Source organism: Leptopilina heterotoma, unplaced genomic scaffold, assembly GCF_015476425.1.
Source record: "Leptopilina heterotoma isolate Lh14 unplaced genomic scaffold, ASM1547642v1 Lhet_267, whole genome shotgun sequence".
In the NCBI taxonomy this organism is placed as follows: Eukaryota; Metazoa; Arthropoda; class Insecta; order Hymenoptera; family Figitidae; genus Leptopilina; species Leptopilina heterotoma.
In genome coordinates, this window is record NW_025110976.1 from 406,233 (window position 1) to 433,765 (window position 27,533).

At 27.7% G+C, this 27,533-nt stretch overlaps 1 protein-coding gene and 1 long non-coding RNA gene across 2 annotated transcripts; both read right to left on the minus strand.

Annotated features, from left to right (window-relative positions):
* Positions 1-229: 229 nt before the first annotated feature.
* LOC122503621 (dehydrogenase/reductase SDR family protein 7-like) lies at positions 230-21,072 on the minus strand. Its single transcript, XM_043614239.1, has 6 exons — positions 20,649-21,072; positions 20,322-20,465; positions 18,229-18,448; positions 18,066-18,150; positions 17,581-17,741; positions 230-1,158 (listed from the first exon to the last, which is right to left on the minus strand). The coding sequence occupies exons 1-6, from the start codon at positions 20,778-20,780 to the stop codon at positions 947-949; spliced, it is 954 nt and encodes a 317-aa protein (XP_043470174.1). The 5' UTR covers positions 20,781-21,072; the 3' UTR covers positions 230-946.
* Positions 21,073-22,096: 1,024 nt separating this feature from the next.
* On the minus strand, positions 22,097-25,688 carry LOC122503622. Its single transcript, XR_006301764.1, has 3 exons — positions 25,160-25,688; positions 23,111-24,196; positions 22,097-22,435 (listed from the first exon to the last, which is right to left on the minus strand). It is a non-coding gene; the product is annotated as an uncharacterized LOC122503622 (long non-coding RNA).
* Positions 25,689-27,533: the final 1,845 nt, after the last annotated feature.

The window sequence follows — 27,533 nt, forward strand, 5'->3', positions numbered from 1 at the left end:
CCTGGTTCTATAGAAATGAAAATTTTATACATGAAAAATGAATAAATTTTAATACGTGATTTTTAAACAATTTCAGCCTAAAAATAAAGTTTTTTTTAAAAAAATGCTTCCAAAAATGTGATAATAGAAGGGATGAAAAGACATTCTAGTAGAAACCAATTTCCCTTTCAATTTTTCTTAAATCCAAAGTTCAAAAACACTACCATTGGGAAAATAAAGCCAAGAATAATACAATTTAATAAGAACAGTTTATTTTAAACACTTTGCTTATTTTCAACACGTTCAACAAAAGTTGTTTGATTAAAGAAAGCTAAAATAATAATTAAAAAGGATTATAAATCTGAGGAACGAGCGACCGCGTGCACAACGTTTTACGAACAAGAGAGAAGTGACGCCAACGAACAGTGTGAACATAACGTTACTTCGACGATATTCGATATATTTTTATTTGTTAAAAAGATCGATTTTATTCTAGTTATTTATTTTTATTTCTTAACTAGATTTTCTAAATAATAGATATGAACAGATCTTAGTTTCCAAACAAAATGTGAAAATTAATTTTTTCATTCTGTAATTTTTCTATGAATACAAAAAAATGTTGTCTACAAAATTAGGGATGGATTTCAAAATCTGCTAAGTTTTAAGAAAAATTCAAAAAGGGTCAAAATATTTTATGACCATTGAATCCTTCTCAAAAAATTATTATAGAAACAACTTTATGCAATATTAAAATTATTTTCTCGATATAAGTAAAAATATTGGTTTACCCTCCCCGTAAAGTTGAGATTCACATAATTTTTTAGAACTAATTATTATACAATAATGAAATAATAATTATTGTATGTATGGACATTGATAAATAAAATATTTTTTTTATTAAATATTCACCGAAATAGGAAAGCAAAGAAAAAATAATACATGTATGTACAAACATTGAAGAAATGACCTAGTTGTTTTTTGCTAAACTAGATTTAGAATTTTTAGCCCGTATTTTCATAATCCAGAAATAAAGAGAAGGGCACAATGTGCGAAGTAAAATTGCAATCTTTGGAGAAAGTGGCGATATTGCTACATCTTTGCTACCATTCAACATAGATTTGAGCACTTCCTCGGCTACATAGCTTGCTGAAAATCCTTTTTGTGTTGCTTCATCCATTACTGTAACAATAATTTATTTCATGTAGAATTTATGTACGTATTTTTAAACTGAAAACATCTGTTTGTGTTCGATTTTTCTAATTATTACAAAAATTTTATTCATTTTCTAAAATAATAATATATTTTGTAGTTTCTCATTTTTCTATAAATGTAATGAGCTCTGGGGGCCGTATTCTCGAAAGCATTCGACAATTCTCGCATGCGTAAAATGTCGAATGGTTAATGTCGCATGCGACTCTGAAAGTCTATTCTCAATGACCGTTCGAGATAGGTTGTTCGAAAATTTCCGTGTGCGACATTCATACAGTTGCCGTCGTTTCCAAATACTTATCTGCCAATCATAATTGAGGAGGAAGAGAACTTGACATATGAAAAAAATACAAATAGTTATCCGTTCATTTAAATATTTCAAAATCAATTCAATTTTGCGTTTACAATTTTTATAAACAAATTAACTTTAAGCGGTTTCAGTTTGAAATTTTATAAGATTTTAATTTTGAATGAATTTAATTTAAAATTTTGATAATTCAAATTCTTTTGAAATTAGTTAAATTTGGCAATATATATTTAATTAATTATTAAAAATAATGAATTTATAGAAGAATTTTAGTTAAAAACACTAAATACATTGAATTTTGTAGACGTACGTTACAAAATGATTACAAAAATTAAATTATTTTTAAATGTAATAAAATAATGGAAAAATAATAACAATCAAATATTTATTTAAATAGAAGTTACTGATATTATTACGAATAATTTTATAATTAAAGAAATTCGTAAATAAATGTAACAACATTTTTTTTATATTAAAGTTTTAATATTAGCATTTGTAAATTGAGAATTTTCTACAAAAATGTTAAGAAACTGGAATATGTAATATTTTTTTTTAAAGAAAAGAATCAGTTTGTGAACAATATTGTTATTGAAAAATTAAAATTATGCATAATAAAGGGATATATCCCTTTATATTATGCATAATTTTAATTAATAAATATATATATTTCCTATTTTTGCAAAAAGAAAATTTATTTGTTAATCAAAATTTTTTGTAATTTTATAATTTTAAATATTATTTTATTTTAAATCCTAAAAAAGAGCATACTTTCAATTTGTGAAACAATATTTTTTAAAGAAAAAAACAAAAGCATACACAAAAACTAACTTTAAAGTGTGAACAGACAGAAAAAATGAAACGAAGATTAAAAAATTAAAAAAATTTATATTGTTTACATGATTCATTCACAAAAATAACACAAACATGTGAAATTTATCCATTATAAATTTTGCATATTATAAATTATTTACATAAACTTTTATTTCACAAGTTTACTTTTAATTCTTAAACAACACATTTAGGTTTCTTTCTTTCTTTTGGTTTAATGGCCTCTGGTCCCTTGAGTAGGACAAATAGCCAATACAATTCACGTATATGTATATTATCACTTGGATAGGCTGTATTAGGAATTAAGTTCGTGATGGAGCCAATGAGGGGCCGAATGTTCCGTTCGTACAGTTTAGTTATCACACACAAATAGTAGAGTATGTAGAAGTCAATTTTCACTGAGCAGTGTGAGTTCAGCTTATTTCACAAGTTCTGCTGATGTTGCTTGTCACTTTAGGGTTTAGGTTAAGGCCAACGCAGAATAGATCTGTAACCGGAACCGCAATCGTAAGCGTAACCGTAAGAATGAGTTTAAGAAGGATAGGTATATTGTTTATCCTTCTCTAACTCATTCTTACGCTTACGGTTACGATAGCGGGTCCGGTTACAGATCTATTCTGCGTTGGCCTTTAGTCACTTTAGGGAAGGGTGGTTGGTAAGCCTGAGAAGGAAAGGATTTAAATTCAAATCTTTCTTTTAAATGAGTGGTTTTTATAGCCACAATTTATTTTTATAACTGTAATTTATTTTATTTACTTTGTTATGTTATTATAGTTATCACTATTATTGTTTTTTTATATATATATTTTTATATATTTATTTATTTTTTTTTTTTATTTAAATTTTTATTTTCTTCAATTAATCTTTATCTATTTCCACTGTGCTTGTTTGTTAAACTCCCCCCCCCCACCTTTTTTTTTTTTTTTTTTTTTTAAGGGGACTTTCTGGTTTAGAATTTCAAAAAAATCGATTTTTTTTTTTTGCTTAAAAATGTTCCTTAGTATCATAGAATTACTGTCCCAAAACGATTTTTAAAAAATATGTACAAAAACAAAAGTTATAACAATATTTATGACGGTATGTATTTCAACAACAATCTACAGTTATCTTATTTACATATTTGGTGTTCCTCTTTTATTGATATTAGCTTGAAACATGTTACTCGAGGGTTTTTGGGGTCGCTGATTACGAATTTGATGTCAGTTTTTGAAAATACAAAATGGCGGATCCAATATGGCGGACGAAAAAATAAAAATTCAACCGGATTTGCTTAAAACTTGTTACTCGGGGGTTTTTGGGGTCGCTGATTACGAATTTGATGTCAGTTTTTGAAAATACAAAATGGCGGATCTAATATGGCGGACAAAGATTAAGAAATTAATTAAATTTAGTTGAAAATGGTTACTTGTGGCCTTTTGAGATTGCTAGTTATGAATATAGGCACAAAACATTAACGTTCTAGGAACGTTTTAAATACATATGGGTAGTTCTACAAACGAAGGAAGAAAATGAAGAAATTTTTGGCACAACATTTTTTTTACGTTCAGGATTTAAAAAGTAGGTTAAATTCAAGTAAAAGTATTGTCAAAGTTACCTAAAAGTGGCCAGTCAAAAAAATAAAATTTTAAATTTTACATCTTAAGCACATGAGTATTCTGTCAGAAAGTGCCAGGAAACTGAGAATTGGGTCATTTTTCATCTAAAAAATTTAAAAATAATGCTTAATAAAAAAATAAAGCATACTGGTCAACAGGGAATAAGGTTCTACGACACCTCGAGCAACAAAAGTATAAAAACATAAAATATTTTTTTTAAAAATGCGTGCCAGGAAACTGAGAATTTGTCTGACCAAATGCCCATTTCGATCACAAAGTACAAAATTTTAGTTAATTGAACTGCAAGTTAAGTAAAATGCAAGTGATATCATATTTAGTTAACCTTTACTAAGCACTGTGAAAAATATTGAATTAATCGGAATAAAAATTCTGAATAATTTTAACGTTTTTTATGATGCCAGGAAACTGAGAATTAATTCGAGGGACAAAATTTAAGATAATATTTTTTAAATAAAATATCAAGTATTGTAACAATTATTTAAATCTTTGTGAAGTACAACTATTTGAAATTATTATCCAAGTGTAAATTTGTATTTAATCGCTTAAAAATAATATTTATAAAATTTATTAACTTTCATTTTCACATTGGGACATGCCAGGAAACTGAGAATTTATCACTTGAATGCTTATTTTTTGCAAAAAAATTTTTTTGAAACCGGGTAACGTTTTGAGGCATAATAGTAATCATTAAGCACTACAGTACCCATTAAAAATAATTTTATTTTTTTTTAAATTAATGTAAAAAACAACCTTGGACAACATATATTCCCTCGTTTGTAGAACTACCCATATACACAAAATTTAAGATTAAATTCGTAATTATCGACCTCAAAAACCTCTGAGAAACAAGTTTTAAGCAAATCCGGTTAATTTTTTATTTTTAGTCCGCCATATTGGATCCGCCATTTTGAATTTCCAATAACTGACATCAAATTCATAATCAGCGACCCCAAAAACCCCCGAGTAGCAAGTTTTAAGCAAATCCGGTTGAATTTTTATTTTTTCGTCCGCCATATTGGATCCGCCATTTTGTATTTTCAAAAACTGACATCAAATTCGTAATCAGCGACCCCAAAAACCCCCGAGTAGCAAGTTTTAAGCAAATCCGGTTGAATTTTTATTTTTTCGTCCGCCATATTGGATCCGCCATTTTGTATTTTCAAAAACTGACATCAAATTCGTAATCAGCGACCCCAAAAACCCCCGAGTAGCAAGTTTTAAGCAAATCCGGTTGAATTTTTATTTTTTCGTTCGCCATATTGGATCCGCCATTTTGGATTTTCCAAAACGGACATCAAATTCGTAATCAGCGACCCCAAAAACAGCGGGATACGAAGTTCTGTTGTAATAAAAAGTTGTTTGATATTCATGACTCAATGAATTATGTTATGAAAACTTTAAACGCGTTTTTCTCGAAAACTCATTTTTCAAACTGGTACAGAGCTTTTCTCGAAATCTACCGAACCGATTTTGAAATCCCAAAAATTTTTTGATTCTTTATTTAAAAAACTGGTGCCTAAACCTCTAAAAACTCATATTTCTACCGCCTGTGTTTTTATATGGAGGTAAATTGACCCAAAAACACGGCGTTTTTGCGAGTTTTTGAGAAAAATGTACATATAAAATAAAAAAACCTTTAAAAAAAATCGTTTTTGAGGTTTAGGCACAAGAATAAATCCTTATGAAGAGATTCCCGTTTGGAACTTGAATTTATGTATTACAGGTTGCCCGGAATGTAACGTACCAAAAAAAAGGTATCTTTTGGAAGACACCACCTACAGCTATGAAATTGAACTAAATACACTCAAACATATTTTTTAAATTTTCTCTACGCAATGTGCTACAATGTCCAAAAATAGTTTTTACAATTTCTTTAATACTGTTCTTACAATAAAAGTTTTAAAACCTTCCTTTTTTGTCAATTCTAAACCAGAAAGTCCCCTTAAGAAAGCAGAATATATTATATTATGACATTTCCTCTCTCAAAGAATTTTCCCAGGCTTCGAGCCACTTGTTGATCCGGGTTGTAAATTAAATCCGAGAGATCCAGCATGTCCGGATTGAAATTCACTACTTTATAGAATTTAAGAAGTTAAATAGTTCAGCCCTGCCAGATGAAAGGACAGAGCAATCTCTCAAATAATGAGTAAGATTTTTAAGACCCATACCACAGGGACACCTCATATCAATCTGCCAACCCATACGTTCGAAGTGATCATGAGAGCAAATATGACCACATCTCAATCGCGTAACTAAATTAATATATCTGCGGGGAAGAGATATTTTCTTGAACCAAGGTCGAGGTGTCTTAACCCCAATTTTTTGAAAATATAAATTTCTTGAAGGGGATTTAGTACAAGGTGGCCAATTAAATTTATGCCAAGATTTTAGTTCTTTTATGGGGGTCAGTCCATTATATTTCACCTGAAGCCGTTGCGGCCTATTTTTAAAAAAATCTCATAATTTGTAAAAATGATGTTTAATATCCATAGAATTCATTTTTGAGAATTATTTTATAAAATTTTTTGAATTTAACTTAGAATTTTAATTTTTAAATTGAGTTGGACAGAAAAAAGGTTAGATTGACAGTTATGTAAATTTAATAAAAAAGCATGGAAATAATTTAGATAATAGAAATTTCTTGATTGATATTTGTTAAAAATGAGCTAATTTACTTGTATAAATAGATTATTATGTAAACATACCCAAAATAATAAATAAAAATTGATTTTAAAATTTACCTATGAAATGTCAAAAGTCACTACATTTAAATTACATTTTTCTAAAAAGTTTATAAATATAAAAAAATTTATTTCTATTTAATGTAAAGTATTTTCAATGTACTTTCATAATATGTGCTAACTTTTTAATGTTATAATATAGAAATATGAAAAATTTTACCTTTAATATTGAGTGTTTCATGATTTTCAGTGATTTTAATCACTTATTTCTTCTCAGGTGCAAGACTAAAAAATCCAATTTTTGTCTTAATATTTAAGTTTGACCTTCTTTTCCATTCTATTAAATTTTGGTGATGGAGAACAAGCTACTTTGTAGTTTTATTCATGTTTAAAAAATCTGCTTCCAAAAGCGAGTTTGTTGGTTAAAATGCAGGTAATTTTATAACACTGAAGTTGGCTATCTCAATAGTCATGCAAAAATCTACTTGCATTTTAACCAACAAACTCGCTTTTGGAAGCAGATTTTTTAAACATGAATAAAACTACAAAGTAGCTTGTTCTCCATCACCAAAATTTAATAGAATGGAAAAGAAGATCAAACTTTAATATTAAGACAAAAATGGGATTTTTTGGTCTTGCACCTGAGAAGAAATAAGTAATTAAAATCACGGAAAATCATGAAACACTCAATATTAAAGGTAAAATTTTTCCTATTTCTATATTATAAAATTAAAATGTTAGCACATATTATGAAAGTAAATTGAAAATACTTTACATTAAATAGTAATACATTTTTTAATATTTATAAACTTTTTAGAAAAATGTAATTAAAATGTAGTGACTTTTGACATTTCATAGGTAAATTTTAAAATCAATTTTTATCTATTATTTTGAGTATGTTTACATAATAATCTATTTATACAAGTAAATTAGCTCATTTTTAACAAATATCATTCAAGAAATTTCTATTATCTAAATTATTCCCATGCTTTTTTATTAAATTTTCATAACTGTCAATATAACCTTTTTTCTGTCCAACTCAATTTAAAAATTAAAATTCTAAGTTAAATTCAAAAAATTTTATAAAATAATTCTCAAAAATGAATTCTATGGATATTCAACATCATTTTTACAAATTATGAGATTTTTTAAAAAATAGCCCGCAACGGCTTCAGGTAAAATATAATGGACTGACCCATGGATAGTTCAGAGAGGTCGCTACACGGTAGACCATTAAATCTTCCAAATTCAAATTCCAAGGCATTTTTTGCCAACCTATCAGCAATATCGTTGCCCTCAATTCCACAATGTGAGGGAATCCAGAGGAATGACAAATTAATGTTTTTATTTACAATTTTCTCAATTAAACGTATGATCTCGTGAGTCAACTGGTGTACATCTGAGCCAACTAATCTATCTTTAATACCAGATAAAATACCCTTTGAGTCTGAAACTATCAACACCTTACTATCTTCGCTCAGATAGACATGTTTCAGGGCGGAAAGAATAGCATAAGCCTCACACGTAGCAACGGTGGAAAAATTGTTTAATCGAATCCCACATTCCAGAATCAACGGAAGTACAAAAGCACAACTAGATCTACCTTTCTCAGAATTTGTCGATCCATCTGTATAATATACAGTATAGTCTGAATATTCTTCTGCAAGGAGAGTATTGAATTTGGAATTAGGATCAGAACTACTTTTTATCTCATTGCCAGAAATAAGATCTACTTTAATAGGACGAGTTAATTCTTGCCAAGAATAGTCTAACATTTTTGGTTTGTTTGTTCTCAAAGGATCTTGAGATAGATTGACAACTCGCGAATAGACTGAGATCAGTGGGAATTTAGATTGATATTTACGCATTTTTTTGATTCTTTTAACCTTCTCATAAAGCATTTTCAATTTGGAATTTAGCGGGTTCTCCTTCCAAGAATAATTTTTTATTAAAAATCTTTCTGAAAGCATAGCGCGTCTTAACTGTAAGGGAGGTTCGTTTAGTTCTGCTAGCATGAAATTTCTGGGAGCAGTACTCATACAGCCCAGAATTATTCTCATCGCAGAATTCTGAATTCTATCCAGAATATTCAAATGAGAAACTGAGGCCTCCATAAAGAATTGACTTCCCCACTCCAAGTGAGCCCGAACAAGACTCCTATAGATCATAGTTAGAGTGTTAGGGTTAGCTCCCCAGGTGATTCTTGTAATTGCTCTGAGAACATTGACAGATTTTTCGGCCATTTGAGCCACACGTCTTATATGACTTTCCCAGGAAAGCTTGCGATCCAGAAGGATGCCCAAGTACAAGATCGTTTCTTAGATTGGGATTCGAAATTCACCTACTGATAAAAACAGATCATTATATTTTTCTTGAAAACGTTTATTACAAGGATGACACACAACCTTATTTTTTACTAGCATTTCGTATACGACTTTGCATCTCGAAAGGCCACTACCCAGTCGAGATGAACCATTCGGAAATTATCGCATACGACATGAAATCTCGCATGCGACAAGCGTTCGAGAATAGTTTTTTCTGTATCCCTTTGCCGAAAGTACTGTCTTCCCGGTCTGATTTGGCTCCGGGAATAGCGACTTTTGTGGCCGGCTCGACAGACCCAACGAGCGCTCTGATTGGTTACAAGAATTTCAACACACGTACATGTTAGCATAGCAACCACACAAACACGTTACTTACAGAGCTCACGTTTTGAAAACAACTGACAGTCATCAAAATAATGCATGAAATTTCTTATTTTCTTTTATTTATTATTATTATATTTTGTATATTATTAAATATTTATTTGTAAAAGAAAATTTCTTGTTTACTATTTTTTAAATTTTACTTACAATTATTTTTTACTTATAATTTTTTTTTCATGCCCGCCCCGACCAGCTAAGTCTCGGCTTCGCCTCGACTTTGCAAAAGTCGGGCGGGCAACTTATTGAGCTATTTTATTATTCAAACAATAATTATTTAACGTACTTTCGGCTGGGGATACAGAAAAATTGTATACGACACACGGCCAGAAATTTGGATACCCTAGCGAGCGTGATATATAAAGCCTCGGCTTCGCCTCGGCCTTATATATCACGCTGGCCAGGAAATCCAACTTTCTGGCCTAGTATCGTAATATACTATTTCCATCTCGAATGGTCTGTCGCATGCGACATCTAGGGTCATCGATTCGAGAATACGGCCCCTGGGTGTCTACTAACCGGAAAAAATCAAGAATAAGCCAGGAATTTTATGCCAAACCGGGAATTTTATCACCAAATAAAAAAAAGTTTTATTATTTTAATTGGTTTTTAAAAAATCGCCTTTGTTTCAATTTTTATAGATATCTATACTGTTCTCTAAATTTGAATTAATTAAAAATAATTAATTTGATAGTAAAAAATTAGTCACTGATTCAAATATAGTATGTAAATAAATTCTTAAATTCTCTCTATTAAGTTTAATCTAAATGAAAACTTCAAAGTTTTTCTTAATCTGAGATAGATTTAGCTTTCGAGTACGTAGGATATTTTAAAAATATTAATTTTTGTGTATTTGGCAGTTGTTTGAAGTAAAAAGTCGATTTTTAAGGCGAAAATTTGTCAAAAAATCTGTTGCCAAAAAAAAACAAAGAAACCAAAAAAAAATCCGCTACGTACTCGAAAGCATTAGTAAATGACGATCAAAAAAAACTTTGTCCGAAGTCAATCCGATCAAAATTGTTCTAGCTAGACTGCCCACCGTTTTGAAAAACGTCGTCATTTCGAGAAAAACGCGTTTAAAGTTTTGAAAGCACTTGAAGCGCTCTTGGACACCTTTTGCAGATTTTGATTTTTTTCACATAAAATAACTTCGAAATCATCTCTAATGATATAATTTCTATTCTACATATTATAAAGTATCGTTTAAGCAAAAAAAATAAATTCGATTTTTTTTCGGGTCAAAGGTGTCACTCCTCCTTAAAGGGTTTTTAACATTAAAATAAGTAATTAGTAAAAGTAAAAATTTTCATTGAAACAACGTTGATAACTTCAGTTTCATCAAATTAACATTCGTCTACTCAACTCAAGTTTTAAATGTAATTTTATACATGTAATTTTCTCATGAAATCCCTCGAACACTTTTTAAGCTCATATAAACGTAATAAAATTCAAACTCAAAAGATTAAAATTATAATTTCTTCAAATATTTTAATGTTCATTCTTATGATTCTAATAATGGTTTGGGTACAGTTTTTCTAAATCGTATTTTCTAAAAGAATTTTTTCTAATAAAGGTGAATTTCTAAAAAACTTTTTTCTAATAAAGGTGATTTTCTATTTTTTTGTCTTCACATAAAGGTAATTTTCTAAAAATTTATTTTTCTAATAAAGGTAATTTTCAAAATTTTCTTTTTTATAACAATATTCAATTTTTGTAATGACGATCAACAGGTATATGATTAAAAAAAACTCGCCAGGTAGAAGTAGAAGGGATTATATCAGTGAGAGTTGTGACTGTGTGAGTGCCAAACTTTTAATTATTATTAATTTTTTTTAATTTACATTCCAATAAATTTCATAGTTTATCATAATATTTACCGATGACAATAAATATATATACATACATATATATTAATTTTTCAAAATTTTAATTAATTCTAATTTTTATTAGTTTTAACTGTTATTACTTCAAATTTTAGACAATTTAATATTAAAATTTTTTGAGTTTGAATTTAATTTTGAAAATTTTTTGCAATTTATTTATAATTTAAAATTAAGAATAAAATTATTTTTTAAAAATTGAAAAATTTTATAGAGATTTTATTACCAATTATAATTAAAAAATGTTATTTTAAAAACTATAAAATATTTTGTATAACTTTTAAAAAAATGATTTTTTAAAAAATTAATATTCAGTATATTGACATTTCTCACAAGCGCAGTTTTAACCACTTCACTGGCGGGGCGTTCCAAATGGCGTTCCACGCGCCGAGGCCCAGACTGGCAAAAACACCGAAATGGCGTTCCTAATAAAACATTATTTTTAAAGAGTGTACACTACTTTTAACTTATACAAAGCAATATTTCTATAGTTTAGACATCATGGAACAAGATTATCACAATAAAAATTTCAGTTTTTGGGATTTTCAATGTTTTTTCAAACAATGAAATAGTCAATTTTTACCACTTTTCACCAAATGGCGTTCCACTTTTTTTCAATTTTTACACAGTAAAACTCATATTTTTTATTTAAAAAATATATTTACATACAAAACATTATAATATAATAATGTAATAAGTAAAAAATAAATATAAATAATTAATAAATAAAATTTAATAATTATTAATAATAACAAAAGTGGAACGCCATTTGTTAAAAAGTGTTAAAAATCGACTATTTCAACGTTCAAAGAAACATTGAAAATCTCAAAAACTGAAATTTTCATTGTGATAATCTTGTTCCCTGATGTCTAAACTATAGAAATATTGCTTTGTAGTAGTAAAAAGTAGTGTACACTCTTTAAAAATAAAGTTTTATTAGGAACGCCATTTCGGTGTTTTTGCCAGTCTGGGCCTCGGCGCGTGGAACGCCATTTGGAACGCCCCGCCAGTGAAGTGGTTAATCTCCTCAGTTAGTATATAAAGAAACTCAATTCTTTCATCTACAAGTGCGAGTTATATTGTATGTGCGTTGCGTCAGAATTCGTTTATATGTATGCGTATTTCCGTTAAGTTAGTGTCAGAATAAAATAAGCCAATCCAAGCGAACCATTGCGTTGTAGAGTGCAGTCACATGTGTCGAACCAATCATCTATCTCCTATAGAAGACGAGAAAAAATGGTCTTGAGAGCTCATTGGTACATTAAGAAATTCTTTTTTCTGCTTTATTCGTTTTTTTCTCCGTGAATATTTTTTTCCGTGGCGCATGCGCTTCAGGCTAAACATTTTACAAAACTCTTGAATTAGAACGTCCAACCGATCATTTGTGAATTCCATAGAATTTTTTTTGAGTTTTCGAGAAACGCAGTCATCATATATTACTATTGATTCTGTTTTATCTTATACTAAACTCCTCTCCGTATCCGCTATTCCAAAATTAGTTTCGTAAAATGTATTAAATTAATTTTTACCGTGTAATATTATCGAAATTTTGTCGTAGAAATTATATTTCTTCTAAAATAGTATTTACAAGCGTCTAATCAAGGAGAACTCCAGTTTAAATTTCATAATAATTCCCGAACTTCATCGAAAGAAAAGATGTGCCGACCCCGTTTCTCACAAGCGCTGAATAAAAGTAAAGTCTAGTATATAAGAGACTTCCCAGGTCCCTACAACCAGCGTGCGATTCAATGCGTCGTGTATTTGCGTTTATTTGTGTATAAATTATGTGTGCGTTAGAATATATGTAGGTAGCTATAAGTGTATTATGTATGTATGTATGTGTGTATCCTCCTCAACCAATCACAGTTCGCCTTGCTTGACGAATGTCGATCAAGTTTATACGCGTATACACAACTTCTTTTTTTATTTTCTTTGCTACGGAATTGAACCCCTTGATGCAAGAACCAGACATAGACCATTGAAATTAAATGGGCTGCGTCTGGTTCTTGCATCAAGGGGTTCAATTGTTCCGGAACTATTCTGTAGCCCTTATAAGAGCTTCTTCATATATGAAGCGACCCTCTGAATTTTTCCCGATCTCATCGGAAGTTCTACCGTCCAGACTATCTGAAATACTCAGCAGCTACATTTCGTAAAAACTATCACATAAATACCGAGTTCTTACCATATAATTCCTGAATATCTATTTTGAAAGTTCGACATTTCTTCCAAATAACAGCTCTATAATAATTACCGACTTTTGCTCATATCCTCAATTTCGGAACGAATTCAGGAACTATTTCCGAATTATTTTTTTCCGTGGCACTAATAGCATTTTAACGAACCTCTCTACGGCGGAATCGTCTAATTGCTTTCCGCCGTAGCGAGGTTTGCCTGTACTTGAGATTTCGTTAAAATTACCTTTATTAGAAAAATAAATTTTTAGAAAATTACCTTTATTTGAAGACAGAAAATTAGAAAATCACCTTTATTAGAAAAAATTTTTTTAGAAAAAAATAGAAATTATGCAATGTTTTTAACAAAATTTAAAAATAATCTAGTTAAAAATTGTAATAAACAAATAGAAATTATACGGAATTTTTTTCCTAAAGATATTTAAAATTTTCAAAAAAAATGTTTAAAAAATATATTAACTTTGTAAATTTTGGTATAAAAATGATGCAAATTATTATTTTTTTTCAAAGAAGAACAGAATTTTGTTAACAAGTTGTGATAAGAAATAGTAATTTTATAAAATTTTTTCTTCTTTTTCAAAAAGAAATTTATAATTTTGTAAACAAAATTGTGATTGAGAAACAGAAAATATGGAAAATAGTTTCTATTTCTTAATCTTAATTTTTTAACAATTTTCTAATTTTCATCAAAATTATGGAATTTTACAAATTTTAGGAAAATAAATATTAGAAATCATAACTTTTTTAGAAATCAAAACTTGTTAGAAAAACTTTTTTTAGAAAACAAATTTCATTAGAAATCGCCTTTTTTAGACAAAAAGGATTAGAAAATATTTTTTTTAGAAAAAGTGTCCGCTTACCGTAATAATTGGTAGTATTCACCCGAAAAATATATTGAAAACATTCAAATGTTGATAATTGAAGGAAATAAATTTTTTACATATAGAATTTATAAGTATCATTTTTTCTGAAATAAATACAAAGTACTCAATTTTGCGTAACCGGAAGGGCAAGAGTATCAAAAAATGGAGAAAATATGGGATTTTTTTTAAAGTTTAGTGAATTATCATTTTATATAGGAGACTGAATGTACCAAAAGAAATAAAAAGTCTAAAGGTTTAATTAAAAAATACTATTTTTCTCATAAAAAACATACTAAATATTTAAACTTCAAAATTCAAGTGAATTTAATCAATTTATTTTTGTCAAGCAAAAGTGACAAATAAAATTTAGTTCACCAATTGAATATATTGTAAAAAAATTGTTCGATATTAGAATTTAAACTTTTTATCAATACTAAGTTTAAGAAAGGGCCTAGCGGAGTAAGCATGCAAAATCTGCCCCCACTCAAAAAAATTTGAAATTCTTGTTACATATTGGCAGCATTAAGATAAAATTTTTCACCAAATATTTTTTCAATAAATGTATTAGTTATGAAGGGGGAAACAAAAATCAAAAATTTGTTTTTTCTCGAAAACCACTGGATCGATTTTAATAAAAAAAACCAAAAAAATTTTTTTTTAATTTTCAAAAAAAAATTTTTTGGTCTTATTTTGGAGATACTACTTTGGAATTTTTACAGAAAATTCTCCTAAATGTGTACTTTAAAGAAATATTTTTGTCGATTTTTTTAATTGGGTACCACATAGTTAAAAAAAATTAAAATCCTAGATGGCGCATCATTCCGTCTGAAGCACAATGTATCCAGTAACTGATTATTTTTAAATTTCCTTGAAATTTAGTAATTACGCGTTTCTGGGGTCTCTCATTACGAATGTAATATTAAATTTTCAAAATTCAAAATGGCTGGATACATTGTGCTTCAGCCAGAATGATGCGCCAACTAGGATTTTAATTTTTTTAACTATGTGGTACCCAATAAAAAAAATCAACAAAAATATTTCTTAAAAGTACACATTTAGGAGAATTTTCTGTAAAAATTCCAAAGTAGTATCTCCAAAATAAGACCAAAAATTTTTCTTTTTTTGGGTTTTTTTGAGCAAAATTTTTTGAAATTTTTTTTTAAAATTCCTCTTATTAATTTATAAAACACGTATAAATTTTATTAAAATCGATCAAGTGGTTTTCGAGAAAAAACAAATTTTTGATTTTTCTTTACCCCTCCATAACTCTTACAAAAATACATTTTTTGAAAAAATATTTAGTGAACAATTTTATCTTAATGCTGCCAACATGTAACAAGAATTTCAAATTTTTTTGAGCGGGGGCAGATTTTGCATGCTTACTCCGCTAGCCCCTTTCATGAAATTTATAAGAATTTACAAAATAATAATGATTTCTTGAAAAAATTACATGTATATACTATTTTAAACATCAGTTGAATAGAGACACGTCTTGGTCGTATTGTTTTAATTTGGAAAAAAAATTTCATTACGTCATAATTAATTTCTCGAGTGGTTATCTCAAATACGGGAACATTCATAACCAAAATTATCAATCAAAACATTAATTATAGAAAAACAAAAGACGACACTTTCTGTTCACGGAATAGCAAATTATTATTATGTATAATTATTTTAATTATTTTATTATTATGTAGGTATTGATTAATGTATTAATATTAATAATCGTTGTATTCCGGTAATCCGTTCGCAGTTTGAAGTTAGTTGTTGTTTGCTTTTTTGTTTCTTAACTTTTTTAATAATTCTCCTTTTTAAATATTTTCAATTTTAAAATTATTGTAGGTATTGAAAATCATTGCATTGTTGGACATTTCCATGAAAAAGCGGACATTTTTGGTCCGTGCGTCACGACATAAAAATAATATATCTTTGATACATTAAGTTGTAAAATTGAAATTAACCATTTTCTTATATTTCTTAACACATCATAATAAAAAAATTTACTCTAATAATTTAATTAGAAAGAAAGATACAGCCAATTTTAAAATAGTGACGTACGGACGTTTTTCATGAAAATGCTCTGTTGCAAAGAATTTTATCAAAAAATTTGATAATAATAGAATTCCTTCGAAGAATTTTATTATTTAAAAAAATAATTTTGTTAAAATTTTTGAAAAATATAGTTAAATTTTTTTTGAAGAATTTCTTTGAATTTTTTTTAAATAATGGATTTTTTAAAATAATTTTTATTAAAACTTTTACAAATTATTTCAAGTTTTTAAAATAATCGTTTTTGTTAATAATTGAAATTAAACTACATTTAATTATTGAATTTTATTAAAATTTTAGAAAATAATTGAATTCTATTGGAAAATTTTATAACGAATTAAAAAAAAATTGAATTCTTTCGTGGAATTTTTTTTAAATAATTGAATTTTTGCATAGAATTTTACTACTTATAAATAAAATTGAATTGTTTCGAAGGATTTATTAAAATTTTAGAAAATAATTGAATCCTTTGAAATATTTAATAACGAATTATGAAAAAAATTGAATTCCTTCGTGAAATTTGATTGAAAATAATTGAATTTTTAAAATATTTAACTATTTTAAAAAATAATTGAATTGTTTCAAAGGATTTATTAAAATTTTAGAAAATATTTGTATTCGTTCGTGAAATATTAGTAAAATTTTTGAAATTAATAAATAAAAATAATTAATTAGTAAATTAGTTAATAATTGAATTTTGTAAATGTTTGAATCTGAACATCACTAGATTTTAATAATCCTCCTCAAAATTTTAATTATTTTTTAATTCTACGCAAACATTTAATTATTTTCATTTTTTGGAAGGATTCAATTACTTTTAGCTATAAATAGTAAAATTATTTGCAGAAATTTAATTAGTATCAATACATAGTTTAAAAAAAAAATGAATTAATCAAATTTTCAATTATAATTATGAACAGACAAGATTATTTTAAAAAACTGAAAAAATTTTTTTTTTAATTCAATTATTTTCCAAATTTTTAATTAAAATTATTAAAAAAAATATTATTTTCAAAAAATTTAAAGAAACTCGTCAAAAGAATTTAATTATTCATAAAAACTCTAATAAAAATTTTTGAAGCCATTTTTAGATTTATTTATGTTGAAAATCAAATAAATTTAAATTTAATGAGAAAAAAAACCGGGAAAAATTAGGACAAAGCCGGGAATTTTGTTGAACGAAAATAGTAGACACCTTTTCTTCTTCGATCTCTTTCTTCAGAGCGCGTCACAAATATTTTGATTATTTGAAACAAATTAGATATACTGACCACCGTGTTTTTGACCACTTTCGGTCAAAGCGTTGAGAGAAAGAGCAGTTTGAATGTGACCTGGACTAATTACAGTAACTTGGATGTTTTTATTGGCAATTTCTGATCTCAAACAATCACTCCAAGCTTGTAAAGCATGTTTTGAAGCTGCATAGGCTGACCTATAGTAATACATCAAAATTTAAAAAAATATATATTTATTTATTATAAAACATAAAATATACATATTTCTCAATTTTGATTTAGGCTTCTTCTTATTTATAAAATATATTTATTTAGGTATTGAAAATGGTACTTTTGACTAAAACTGGAGTTATGAGGTTTGCAGATTAAGGTGACGGTTATATATAATTATAATAAGTTCTCAACATCCTCTATATATATATAATAAGAATAATAATAATAATAAAGAATAATAATAATAATATATATTAATAAGAAATAAGATGAAATTGTGAAATAAAGTATTTTTAATATTTTATTACCTGCCTGGAAGACCTATTTTTCCTTGAATACTGCTTATGCAAATTACGTGACCTGATTTTTGCTCTACCATTGTCGGCAGTACGGCTAATCAAAAGATTGACAAAGAAAATTAAAATTTTCAATTGACAAGAATGTTTAGAATAATAAGGAATCAAGATAAACCTTTAGTTATTGCAACTTGAGCAAAATAATTTATGAGCATCACTTTAATGTAGACGTCGACATTTGTATTTTCTACTTCGCCTCTGTAGGAAATGCCAGCGTTATTAATTAAAACATCTATTGTACCATGGATTTTTATAACTTTAGCAACTTCCGAATCTAGTGAATTTATTTCTGTTAAGTCTAATGGAAGTATCACGGGTGGATGTGTTGGGACCGTCTAAAACAATTTATTTTCTTGTTATAATAATAATAACTGTTAGTTTTTTTTAGACCATATCTATACGGCCAGTTAGCTGGCAAAATAAGGTGGTTTAATTATATTTGGCCAGTGACTAGAAATAAGAGAAAAACTGGCAGAATAAGATGATTAAATAATTCTGCCAGTGCACTGGCAAAATAAGATGATTTTACTATTCGGCCATTGTATTAATAAAGCGCCCATCAGGTATAAATATCTGTTGGATGTTTGTTTGTTTGTTTAACATTTTAACCAATCTTGTACAAATTTTTTAAAAAATTCCAAAACGGGTAAATTGGTTCAGCTTTAAGTGTGACATGAACTAAACTTATTAAGAAATTTTTGCTAAAATTTATATTATAATTAATATTATAAAAATAATAAATATATAGGCTTTTTCTTATGTTTGTTGTTAGTTTTCTTATAATTTCTTCCTAAATCGGTAAAATTATTTAAATTAATATAGCTTTTCAATAGGACAAAAGATACTTAATATATTGTCAGGGTGGTCACAAGTTTCAGATTATCAATTTCCCTGACAATTTACTGACATTAAAATTATATTCCCTGACAAAAATAAATTCTTTTTGCAGGAATATATGAAAGTTTTTGAATTTTATATATAAATATGACCATGATTTCTCCGAAATTTAAAAAATGTAAAACAGTAAATTTTTATTTACTTTGTTCGAAAATAATTGAATCTTAAAAAATTATGATAAAACAATTCTAAGAATTAGTTTTAAAAAATATTTAAATCTATCTAATTTTTCGAAAATAATTGAATTTCTTAAAAAAATTTTTGTATATAATTTAAAAAAAATAATTAATTTCTTGAGAAATTTTAATTAAAAATTTTGAACATGAATTTTTTCTCCAAAATGTTAAAAATAAATTTTCTAAAATACTATTTTTTGTGTGTACCTTTTTGAAGTTTCGGAAATATGTATCTAATTGAAAATATTGAAATTAATTAGAAGCTAATTTTCATTTTTAAATTTACATTTAAGGATTTTTCATTAAAATTTTTGATAATTCAATTATTTTCAAAATTCACAATGAAAATTCTTCAAAAGTTGATTATCAAAAATTGGAACAAAATACTTGAAAAAAATAATTGTTTTCAATTCAATTTTACAAAATTTCAATTATTTTAAAAAATGATTCAAGAATAATTTTTGAAAGATTTGTTATAGTTATTTTTCGCACTATAAAAATGAAAATAATTTGCATTTTATACTAAAAGATGTGGTATTTTGTTGCAATATTTGGAAGAAAAGTCGAAAATCCGCAATTTTTGAAAATAAATCAAAAAAAGTCTCAATTTTCTTAATTTCTCTGACAAAAAAATTTTTTTTCTGTCACTTCCTTGACGTTACTGACAAAAATTTCGATTTCCTGACATTTCCTTATTATAATAAATATAAGCAATAATAATAAAAAATTAATATTATTTATTAATAATACTTTTTCACCTTTTGCACCCTTATTTTGTTAAATTGTCTCTACTTCATTTACATATTTAGTTGTTTTTTTAAATTTATTTAAACGTTAGCTTACCCGTATATTGAAACATTAAAAACTGTTTATTTATTTTTTTTTTGGCCAAATAGAGTCCCTTTTTTATTTGGCCAGATTTAGATATTAATTGTATATTTTTTTTAGATTCACTGGCCAAATAAGAAAACCAACTTATTCTGACAGTTCACTGGCAGCAGAATATTTAAACCACCTTATTTTGACAGTTAACTGGTTGAATAGACACTCCGTTTTTTTATTACAATTATTATTAGGTATAAATTTAAAGTTTAAATAATTTAATTATTTTCTTTTCATTATTTTTTAAACTTACATAGTGAATATTCATTAAGGTATCCTTAACTCGCTGCAATTCATCTCTCCTTCTTGATATTAAAATTAAACGACAACCACAACTATAATAAACATGAGCTAATGCTTCTCCTAAACCAGAACTTGCTCCTGTTATCATCACCACCTGACAAACAAACAATAATTTTAATTTCTTTGTCATTTGTCAAATTCATGCAGTCTAGTTAGCCTTCGATCATTTTTACTCTTCTAATTATTATAAAAACAATTAAAAATTATAAAAGACCATTAAGAAAATTTGATGTGCAATCAAGTAATTATGTCAGATAATTGGAATTAGAATAGATACCTTTCCTCTTAGAGAAGATTTCCTTTTTTTAAACATCATTTCGGTAAAAAAGTAGTACAATAACCAGGGAAACATAACAGGTATTCCAAAAAGAGTAAATAACCAAAACGCAGATTGTTTTATTTTTTCCATTATTCACAGAGTTCACAGAGCGATTACACCCGATATGAGACAATCGAGACAATTAAGAAACAGGTTTTTTGTTTTAATTTAATCATTTCTTAACCTCAAAATTTGTGATTAATTTTATTGATATTATAAAAAAACAAAATACTGATTAGTTACATTCTTTATTTTTATTAGAATATTATTTTTATAGAAGTATTCTAAATGAATTAATTTAATTTTGTTAATATTTTTTGTTTATAACATGTATGAGTGTAGATAACGTAGAGCGTACACGGAGAGAAGGTTGAACCAAGAAGACTATATACAGGAGGAACAACTCGAGTATTTCCGATGGTCCCGATTTTAACGGACGATTGGGTGTACTACCCCGAGGCGCACTAGTCTTCTGCACACCTCAACACATGCATAACTGTGTATATTTTATATATATTCCATCTGACAGCTGTAACAGCTGCAAGTTTTTATTATCCCCCTCATATTGAATAATAAGTGTAAATATTAAGTGAACTTAATATTTTTAATACAGAAATTTCTAATAAAAGTGAGAAGTGTATTTAACACTAGTGTTTTTAATTATGATTCGTATTGATGAAGAGTGTTAATTTAAATAATAAAAGTTGTAATGGGATTTTCATAACCATTTTTTATCTTACAATAAAAAAAGGGTATGTTATATTATAAATTATTATCTATCCTATTGTAATATATAATTTATTATATATTTATTATTGCTGCAATTATATTTATTTCTGTTATAGCATTGTATTTGAGGTTAACCATAACCTCCAAAGAGGAATTTTTCCAACTGAACTAAGTTTTCGGATTTAACGCTCTACGATATTTCAAAGATTTTAAAAGAGATTTATAAATTATAAAAACTAATAAAGATGAAATCAAGCAAAAATATTTCAGAAGATACAAACTCTTTTATGGCATTTCATTTAGTGTTTTCAAAATCAACTGTCACAGAACTTGCACATAACCAAGAAAATTGTAAACAAAACAAACACACATTATTTAAAGATACACAGATAGAGTTTATACAGTTATGCATGTGTTGCGATGTGCAGAAGACTAGTGCGCCTCGGGGTAGTACGCCCAGTCGTCCGTTAAAAACGGGACCACTGCTCTCTATGAACAAGCAGGCGAGTTGGTTCTCCTGTATATAGTCTTCTTGGGTTGAACGTAAAATCACGGTGTGATCAGAGTCTTAAGGCGCTTGCACACTTCTAAATTTTTAGGCGAGCAGCGAATTTTCACGACCTTGAAATGCACATTACTAAATATGATTGGCTCTGACAGAAGTACATTTTCACGCAGCTTTTTGTAGAGCCAATCATATTTAGTAATGTGAGTTTCAAGGCCATGAAAATTCGCTGCTCGCCCAAAATTTTGGAAGTGTGCAAGCGCCTTTAGGCGATGAATGGAAACTCATCATAATTTTCTACAAGATGTAGCGCTCTCTGACGGTTACTGTCACTGCCACTTGCGATTCGTGAATGGAAAAACTCGGTGAAATCCACGGAGTAATAATAAGGAGACTGCTCTCCAGCGTATCCCCTAGTCAAACTGGTGCCAGATTTCTGCCTTGGTTCACTGAGTAGTAATGACTTTTAAAAAATAACGCGCATGTGCAGTTTGCAACTATCTTCGTCACTCTTGAAAGAACGATGAGAGAGATCATTATTTTGACGTGCGAGTTGGAAAGTGTGGTTATGTTTTACTGTTGACAATATATATTATACTATTAAATAATATTAATAAATTGTAATATAGGAAATGTGTGAGTAGATATTAATTATATTAGCATTATAGCGATTATAGCATTATATTATATTGTATTCATTCACTTTATCATCCTTTCTTAAAAAAGACATGGAGTGGAAAGGTCGAATGTATCGAAAAGTATCGAAGTAAAGAATGGGCAATGAGAATGTAAAATCTTAATAGAAGGGTGTTTTTAAAATTGTTTGTACATGTGATGGTGGCGCTGCAGTCGTATGTTATTTAAAAAGAGCGCGAATATATAAATTTTATTTTTGTTAAGAGAAAGTACTTCTAATAAATCTTATTTTGCATTGTCAAAAAAACGTCAACATTTCAAATATAAATAAGCAAATTATTAACTGAAAAAATTTGAATATTATTATTAATGAAATAATGGACTTGGACAATGGACATATAAAAACTAGCACCGTAGACGGCCGCTTGCGGCCGTCGGAGGAGCTAGTACAAAGAAAAGAATTACTCCGGTTCGACAAAAATAATCTTTTTATTAATATCTACTCACACCTATATTACAATTTATTAATATTATAATATATTGTACTTACTCTTCTCTTTGCAGTTTGTTAATTAATATTTTTTCTTATTTAAATGTTGATTTTCCCGTATAGTTGCTGTTGTCAACAATAAAACATAACCACACTTTCTAACTCGCACGTCAAAATAATGATCTCTCTCATCGTTCTTTCAAGAGTGACGAAGATAGTTGCAAACTGCGCATGCGCTTTATTTTTGAGAAGTCTTTACTACTCAGTGAACCAAGGCAGACATTTGGCACGGTATCTCACTGGTAGTACAGTCTCCTTATTATTACTCCGTGGTGAAATCACTCAGATTTACCGTGAACTTTCCCCCTCTTTTAACCTTCTGAATTAGACACTGTCTTTTACATAGAGATAATATAAATAGAGTGGGGATGGTTTGCATGTATGCGTCCGCCTGATAGAAAGAGAAAGAAGATTTAGCACCAGTAGGTGTCTCTCTTGCGCTGGAGCTCATTGAAGGACAGATACTGGTGTTAAATCTTCTTTCTCCCTCCAACCCATTCTGTTTATGGCAGGACACTTCCCCCACACGCTGCCGCCTATACCTTCCCCACTCTATTTATAATATCTCTATGGTCTTTTACGGTTCAAATTTCTCTCCGTGTACGTAGATTGTATTATTTTATCATAGACCTAGTTTTGGGGTGCGACCGTCTGTACCAAAAACATAAGTCCCGAATGCTCATTATGCCGAATACATAATTTAGATATGACTAGATACACGAATCCTCAATAAACTAAATTATATATATATTGAATGAAATTCAAAAGTCGAGAATAATCATTTGATATATTCTGCATAATGAAGAATTTTAATTAACACGATATTGCCAAATCTAATTTTGGTAGAAATCTTCTTTATCACAATGATCAATGTTCGTGTGGCATCTGGGGCCGTATTCTCGAAAGCATTCGACAATTCTCGCATGCGTAAAATGTCGAATGGTTAATGTCGCATGCGACTCTGAAAGTCTATTCTCAATGACCGTTCGAGATAGGTTGTTCGAAAATTTCCGTGTGCGACATTCATACATTGTTGCCGTCGTTTCCAAATACTTATCTGCCAATCATAATTGAGGAGGAAGAGAACTTGACATATGAGAAAAATACAAATAGTTATCCGTTCATTTAAATATTTCAAAATCAATTCAATTTTGCGTTTACAATTTTTATAAACAAATTAACTTTGAGCGGTTTCAGTTTGAAATTTTATAAAATTTTAATTTTGAATGAATTTAATTTAAACTTTTGATAATTCAAATTCTTTTGAAATTAGTTATATTTGGCAATATATATTTAATTAATTATTAAAAATAATGAATTTATAGAAGAATTTTAGTTAAAAACACTAAATACATTGAATTTTGTAGACGTACGTTACAAAATGATTACAAAAATTTAATTATTTTTAAATGTAATAAAATAATGAAAAAATAATAACAATCAAATATTTATTTAAATAGAAGTTACTGATATTATTACGAATAATTTTATAATTAAAGAAATTCGTAAATAAATGTAACAACATTTTTTTTATATTAAAGTTTTAATATTAGCATTTGTAAATTGAGAATTTTTTACAAAAATGTTAAGAAACTGGAATATGTAATATTTTTTTTTTAAAGAAAAGAATCAGTTTGTGAACAATATTGTTATTGAAAAATTAAAATTATGCATAATAAAGGGATATATCCCTTTATATTATGCATAATTTTAATTAATAAATATATATATTTCCTATTTTTGCAAAAAGAAAATTTATTTGTTAATCAAAATTTTTTGTAATTTTATAATTTTAAATTTTATTTTATTTTAAATCTTAAAAAAGAGCATACTTTCAATTTGTGAAACAATATTTTGTAAAGAAAAAAACAAAAGCATACACAAAAACTAACTTTAAAGTGTGAACAGACAGAAAAAATGAAACGAAGATTAAAAAATTAAAAAAATAAAAAATAAAATAAATATATTGTTAACATGATTCATTCACAAAAATAACACAAACATGTGCAATTTATCCATTATAAATTTTGCATATTATAAATTATTTACATTAAACTTTTATTTCACAAGTTTACTTTTAATTCTTAAACATTACATTTAGGTTATTTTGTATAGTTTTTCTACTTTAGCATGCGGTTCATGTACACTAATACTACTTTATATTATATACGTTTATTACAAGGATGACACACAACCTTATTTTTTACTAGCATTTCGTATACGACTTTGCATCTCGAATGGCCACTACCCACTCGAGATGAACCATTCGGAAATTATCGCATACGACATGAAATCTCGCATGCGACAAGCGTTCGAGAATAGCTTTTTCCATCTCGAATGGTCTGTCGCATGCGACATCTAGGGTCATCGATTCGAGAATACGGCCCCTGGCATCAGTGCCTAGTAAATTTTATAGGGAATTTTAAATTCTATATAAATGAACTAGGAATTTTCGATTGTCATCATTGGAGGATTCAAATTTAAAAATCTAAAGTTATATTTATATTACAATTAAATATCATTATTATTATTGTTATTATTATTATTAATATTATATTTATTATTTGATTCAGAAATTGAAAAGACCTTCTATTTGACATTTGTTCTTTCTCTTTCTCTCTCTATCGTGTAATCATTGTATTATTTAAGAATATTGTAAAACTATTATTATAAATAATTATATAAAACTGTAATTAGATATAATATTAATTTAAGTTTATTATTATTATTAGTGTTTAATTAATTAAGGAATATGCATTAAATATTTTACTTATAATTTAAAAATGAAACGAAACTATGATTATGAAATGCTGTATTTGTACTTCTTATTATTGATAAGAAAAAACTGCGCAGTAAAATATATAACAATAATGAGTCATTTGTAGGATGCGTAATAATCTGACCTTGAGATCTGTTAAATGCGTAATAATTTAACCTTGACACGTGTCATTATTTTGGTATTGGGAAAATGCGCAATAACTTGACCTTGAATGTTCAACGCTTATTGGTCAAGTGCCACGTCATCAGCGCTCTGATTGGTTAAACAAAGAGGGGAGGGTAAACCTCTCCCCTTTTAGTTGGGTATATAAAGAGAGCGCCTGAGACCCAAAGCTTCAGACAATTTTCGAGACTTGAGAAGAGACAACTAATTATTAGTGTATATCTTTAAAAGTATTATATATTGTTAAAATCAACGAATCTTATAAAGTGTGAATAAAATCAAACCTTCGACAAACAATATAAATTGTTAAATTAATATTTAACAATAAAACAATTATTTGTAAAACAGAATTGTGAAGTGTATATTTAAAAGAAACAATATTTGAACTTAAATAAAATTGGTTTTTTACCCGAAAGGGGTTTTTCCAATCAATTATAAGTGTACATTTATTTATCCCACCTTTAATCTGAATAATAAATTCAAATTTAAATTCAGTGCCCGCTTTCAAGCGGTTATAACAGTAAAAAGAATCCAGCCATTGGTTATTAGTGAATCCAACGGAAATTTACGTAAAATATAACCTGTGACGCGACAGTTCGAATCCTCAAAAACTCCTAAAGGCGCACTCACAGCTAGTAGGCAGCAATACAAATTTGAATTTACTGTCTCTTTCACTCTAATTGACTTTCTCTCTTACTCCAATTACTGCCTGCGCAGGCAGGCAGAGCTGTGAGTGCTCCATAATTTTATTTTTTCATAAAATGGATGCAACGTAAATATTTGGCGCAATTTTTAAAATTGACCAATCAGAAATCAGAATTTTAAAAATTGCGCCAAATATTTACGTTGCATCCATTTTATTTATGAAAAAATTAAATTAGGAGTTTTGAGGATTCGAACATTGATCATTGTGATAAAGATTTCTACCAAAATTAGATTTGGCAATATTAATATTCTATAAAATTACAATTCTGATAAATTCAAATTCTACAAAAAAGTGTTTCTTACAAATTGATATTCGGTGAAATTAAATTTTTTGCAAATATAAAATCGATCAAATTGACATTCTGACAAATTATAATTCGGACAATTAAATATATTCTACTAAATTAGAATTCAGATTAATGAAATGTAGGTAAAGTGGAAATTCCAAACATAAAAATTAGAATAATTTCAAATTTTTGAGAAAAAGAATTAGTGTAAATTAATATTCTTCATTATGCAGAATATATTAGATGATTATTCTCGACTTTTGAATTTCATTCAATATATAATTTAGTTTATTGAGGATTCGCGTATCTAGTCATTTCTAAATTATGTATTCAGCATAATGAGCATTCGGGACTTAAGGCCAACGCAGAATAGATCTGTAACCGGAACCGCAATCGTAAGCGTAACCGTAAGAATGAGTTAGAGAAGGATAGGTATATTGTTTATCCTTCTCTAACTCATTCTTACGCTTACGGTTACGATTGCGGTTCC

Excerpts from the sequence above, each read along its gene's own strand:
- LOC122503621 (XM_043614239.1), bottom strand. The coding sequence starts at position 20,780 with ATGGAAAAAATAAAACAATCTGCGTTTTGGTTATTTACTCTTTTTGGA. Across the intron at positions 18,449-20,321 it reads CCTTAATGAATATTCACTAT|ACGGTCCCAACACATCCACC; the intron begins GTAAGTTTAAAA and ends AAATTGTTTTAG. Across the intron at positions 17,742-18,065 it reads AAAATAGGTCTTCCAGGCAG|GTCAGCCTATGCAGCTTCAA; the intron begins GTAATAAAATAT and ends GTATTACTATAG.